We start from the raw sequence: 4,708 nt of genomic DNA, 5'->3' as shown, positions 1-4,708 counted from the left end.
GCGATCGCTGAGAGCGGCATCATTTGGAATCTTTGGGTGCACGCCTATTGAGGTCATGCAAGCATGGGGTCCCACGAGCCTCATCCACGCGTGTCCTAGCTGGCTGCATGTATGTACCTATATATAAATCAACTGCTCAAGAATCCCTCGATCAGGAAGTGTTATACGAACTTTCAGCGAGTTCAATCTCCATCTGCATTATGGGTACGTGTGCTTAATTAGACTATGGTTTGCTCTTAGTGTAATTGAGAAAAAAAAAACTCACGACGTGTATTCTCGCAATGCTGATCGTAGCTGCTGCTGTTGATTACGAGTCCATCTACCAGAATGTGAATGAGATAGCGAGGGTGGTGGATACTGGCAAGATCACTTGCTCCGAGGTTAGCTTCTCAATCCCGCGGTTTATAAATGTAGATACGATCACCGCAAGCTTGAGAATCAGCTAAGTGCATGTTTTTTCATTAGCTTCTGCATTATTATAATTATAACAATAACAATGGATTCGTAAGTTTGAGGATATGGAGGGTGTCTAATTTTGTAAGCATGCGTCCATTAATTGCAGGTGATGGCGTGCCACAAAATGTTTGTTCGGTTAGACACATTATCTGTGGAGGAGTTAGTGGGCTCTAGCAACGTCAAGCAACTCATCGTGTTTGCGGATGTGGTGGAAATCCAGAAGAACACCTTTACTTTGCCAGGGTCCACCCAAATTCTCATAGCATGTCGCATCTTGGATGTCAAAACGAACAACGAGATCGACCTTACTCTGGATTGGCAAGTAGTGAACAATACCAATCAACAGAGCATTCCTCGATGTGCGATCTACGCAGAAAATATTGTCTCCTCCTCGAGTGGTAATAGTGGCACCATCCTTCTCAAGGTAAGCATCACTACAGTTAGTTTACAAGGCTAAGAGTGCGCTAGCTAGCTAATCCGCTAAACTTACAGCTGGTAATCCATTGACAAATTGATCACTTGTCTTTGCAATATATTTTTGCGTAATTTGCCACTATTATAAATGATAGACTAAAGGAGATTTCATATTTATAATTGGAGAATGGTTTTGGTGCCTCATATTGCTGATTAGAGAATGCGGCTGCCCCCCATCATTGCTATGTGCTCACACTTAACCTTATTTGCGTAAGCATTTGGAGAGAAGACCCATTACATACCTAGCTGCTAGGCAAGGTTTCGGGTAGGGGCCATTGCCATCAATCCCCTAATCCCCAATTCAATGCCTCTGCAGGTGAAATATCAGAGAACAAGCTCTTCCACTACAGTATATTTTGGGCGACAGTTCTCCTATACTGCTGGTACTGGTGTAGCTGCGCCTACAGACATTGATTTAAGCATTGCTGCTCAAGAAAACGTGGAACTGATGGACAGCGAAGATTGGTTTGTGAACATCAATGGAATACAATGGTCAGCCTACGTGGATTTGCAACTTGGGGTGCCTTCAGTTGAGGAGCTGGCAGAATCCAACATCTTGACGGGCTTACAATCTACCTTACTTATTACGGAAATGATTCTCAACTATCGAACAGATTTGCCAGATGCTGTTACAGCTGCACTTGCGCATGTAGAGTGGGCCAACCGTTGAACCCTTCCGGTATGAGTTAATAAATATACACATATGAACACTCCCACTCGACCATATTTTCTGTTTAAATGCATAAGTAGTTTTTGGATGCTATAACACGTTGCATGAAAATTAGGAGGCACTACTTTGTTTCTACAAATTAAGTAGACTCTGCTTATAATAACCTAGCTAGGGAACATTTGCAGGTGGTGGGTAAAACAACCATACAGGGAGCTGACGAGGTGCTTTCATTACTAGGCCGAGCACAATCGCTTCTCAAGCTACCAACAGATGGAAGCAAAAGTTTAGTAGTGCCGCGTCTTGAATATACTGGGTACGAGAAACTCATTGCCCAAATGGCTACGGTGGTAGAAACCTTTAACAGTGAATACCTACAAGTTATCCGCTTTATTCAGCAAAATCAGGTGATCTGTAAAAAGTTGTCTTTAACTCCGATTGAGCTAGTTCGTCAACGTGAGCTTGCACTGATTAGAATGATTATATTTTGAACAGATCACGGCAAGCTATTTGCTAGAGCAAAACAAGGCTTTTGCTGCAAAGGAGAAAGACGTCGCAGGATTGGAGTCGATGATTGTGGATCGTAAGAAACAAGAGATGGATAGTGCTTCTCAAAAAATGGATGCTTTAAATACTCAACTCGAGCAGCAGATGAAAGATATGAATCAAGCTAAAGAGGACATGGATGCTGGTATACACCCAACTTCTGCATACCCAACCTCTAATTAAGTTGCAATTAAAGGTCTAGGTGCTCCTTTTATGGTCACAATTTTGACAAACATTGTAAGACTGAATTTTATGTCACGTGCTGCATGTGTAGGTATCCAGAAATACAAGGATGAACAGGTTGCCAAGGCATTCTTTGCGGTAATAACAGGTATTCTAGCGGTGGGAGTAGCAATTGCCACTGGTGGAGCAACCGCGGGGGGAGCTGTAGCGGCAGCAGCAGATGCAGTGGGGACGGTGAGCCAACTTGCAAAAAAGCTAGAGAAGGTGATGGAAATCCTGCAAGGGATAGAGGAACTGGCTGCGATTTTAAGCGCAATCAAAAAGCTATTGGCAGCCATCGACGATCTGAATAGCATGGTGGAAGCCCCGGAGATGCCTGAGATGCCAAGCACAGCAGATTGGGACATATTCGAGAACGAGGTAGAGCTAGTGGCTGAGCAGATGCCAACGGAGGTCTCCGAGGTGCCGGTGTGGAAGGCCAAGTGCAAAAATGTGGCTGCCGTTTGTAGGGAGATTTCCACAACGGCAACATACATCGGGCAGCTGGAATATGATCTCTTTGTGCATGGCAAGCAGCAAGAGATCGCAGAAGCGCAAGCCAAATGTTTACAGAGTATTACGCCAGCCAACCTGACCAACTACCTAGAGATGGCGACACAGCTGGACATGCGCACCACTCGCCTTGTGGTGGGCTTGTTGAAAATGCTAACGGTACAAAACGGGGCACTGCAATATCACTATCTCTTGCAACCGAAGCCATTCACGGGGTGGCCGACCATGGATCGTGTGAGGAGTACGCTGGTGGAAAATGAACACAATGCGGTGTTGGCGCTTGAGCAGCTCGGGTTTTCTACAGATTTCACAAGAACCTACGTGTTGAGCGATGTGCCGGTGCACTTGCTCCTCTCGGGACAGGATTGGAACTTCAACATAGCAGTGGATGATGACTCCACCTTCCCGTCCAACTGGTCGCGGGTGCGCATTGTCTATCTGGAGATCAATTTTACTGGAAATCACATGCCAACCACCAGCACAGGCGAGGTCTACTTCCTGTTGCAGCCCTCGCGAGTCTTCCACGACCGTCTTGAGGGAGCATACCTAAATTACGAGGCAGCCACGCCTCTACAGTATCAGTATGCCTATATCCTTCAGACTGGGGCAACCACTGTCAGCAATAAGCCCTCAGAGCAAGAGGATGGTAGATTCCTGCGTATGACGCCCTTTACTCACTGGCGGCTTCGCCTCTCTCCCTCTGCCTCTGAAAACAAAGGCCTCTCCTTTCCCTCAGCTAACGCCCTCGACAGCACCACCCAGATCTCCATCACTTTCTATCTCACTGCTATCAGGAAAATAAGTAACCGCCGTGAGGCTGAAAACACAACTGAATAGACATCTTAGATTTCTTAAATAGTAATTAAGCACTTCGAAGTCGAGGTTTCAAACTTCAAATGATGTAGGGCCTAGCCCCAATGTTGCTGAGACATGAGCAAGATGAGTGTGGGTGTGTGTGTGTGTGTGTGTGTTTTTGTACCTCTCCATGAATAAAACAAGACGTCCTTGGACGATGGCACTGCCAGATATATAGAGTTTCTTTCTCTACTTTAACTTAAGGAGTTCCTATCCGTACTCACTAGAGTTTCAATTCTAGAAGAACAAGTGATGAAATCAGTAGGCCTACCTCCCTCCAATTAAATAAATACATCTCTGTCTCTCTCTCTCTCTCTCTCTCTCTCAAACTCAAGGAATGAAACCAGATGGTCTTTTGATAAGGCGTTAAAACACCAAAAAACAATCCTCAAATTGGAACACGATAAATATATAGAACTAAATTTGCAAGAGAACAATTTTACTCAAGACACGAGAAGGCATAGTTCCTCCTTCAAAAGTAATGGCCCTCGAAGGAGTGCCTTAGTAGTATTTCTTTATTGGTTGATCGCAACATAGTACAACATAGTACAAAGACTCACACAAACTCCAAGCACACTGTGTGTCTCAAGGCACACAATTGAGGTACGCATACTCGATATATAAAGGTCCTTGGGTGGCTAGAAGTAACCCCCTAAAAGCACTACTAAATGAGTGAGACTCCTTATTCTTTATGCAGAAAGGATAAAGTCAATGAGACATTGGTTCATCAATGGGCAATCAAACATGACACATCTACTTTGGGCAAAGGCACACGTGCCTTTATCGCAACATACTCCTACTTAGAGGTAGATCTAGTGATAAGTGCCTCCTACTAGTATAGCTAACTACTAGTATATACAAGAGATATAAAAAAGAGACTCTCTCAACCTATGCTTAGTGGCTTGTTCACTCAATATACATAAAATCTTCTTGACTCTAGTGATAGGGGAGCTTGCAAATCCATCCTAGAGCCTG

The 4,708-nt window shown here is 44.5% G+C and overlaps 2 protein-coding genes across 2 annotated transcripts; both read left to right on the top strand.

Moving 5' to 3' along the window:
* The first annotated feature begins 237 nt into the window (after window positions 1-237).
* LOC147419253 (uncharacterized) lies at window positions 238-1,222 on the top strand. The gene is made up of 2 exons (XM_086505592.1): window positions 238-380; window positions 563-1,222. Exons 1-2 carry the CDS (start codon window positions 282-284, stop codon window positions 911-913), a joined length of 450 nt encoding a protein of 149 aa, XP_086361718.1. The 5' UTR covers window positions 238-281; the 3' UTR covers window positions 914-1,222.
* A 563-nt stretch (window positions 1,223-1,785) lies between these two features.
* Window positions 1,786-3,917, top strand: LOC147419252 (uncharacterized). Its single transcript, XM_086505591.1, has 3 exons — window positions 1,786-2,004; window positions 2,093-2,288; window positions 2,418-3,917. The coding sequence occupies exons 1-3, from the start codon at window positions 1,936-1,938 to the stop codon at window positions 3,713-3,715; spliced, it is 1,563 nt and encodes a 520-aa protein (XP_086361717.1). The 5' UTR covers window positions 1,786-1,935; the 3' UTR covers window positions 3,716-3,917.
* Window positions 3,918-4,708: the final 791 nt, after the last annotated feature.

The sequence above is a fragment of the Adiantum capillus-veneris genome, chromosome 29 (assembly GCF_014529385.1).
Source record: "Adiantum capillus-veneris isolate H3 chromosome 29, ASM1452938v2, whole genome shotgun sequence".
NCBI classification, from domain to species: Eukaryota; Viridiplantae; Streptophyta; class Polypodiopsida; order Polypodiales; family Pteridaceae; genus Adiantum; species Adiantum capillus-veneris.
This window is presented reverse-complemented; position numbering and strand designations above follow the sequence as displayed.

Bases quoted from the DNA above. Each gene is read 5' to 3' on its own strand.
- LOC147419253 (XM_086505592.1), top strand. From the start codon at position 282: ATGCTGATCGTAGCTGCTGCTGTTGATTACGAGTCCATCTACCAGAAT. The intron at 381-562 runs GTTAGCTTCTCA...CATTAATTGCAG, and splicing joins GCAAGATCACTTGCTCCGAG to GTGATGGCGTGCCACAAAAT.
- LOC147419252 (XM_086505591.1), top strand. From the start codon at position 1,936: ATGGCTACGGTGGTAGAAACCTTTAACAGTGAATACCTACAAGTTATC. The intron at 2,005-2,092 runs GTGATCTGTAAA...TATTTTGAACAG, and splicing joins GCTTTATTCAGCAAAATCAG to ATCACGGCAAGCTATTTGCT. The intron at 2,289-2,417 runs GTATACACCCAA...CTGCATGTGTAG, and splicing joins TAAAGAGGACATGGATGCTG to GTATCCAGAAATACAAGGAT.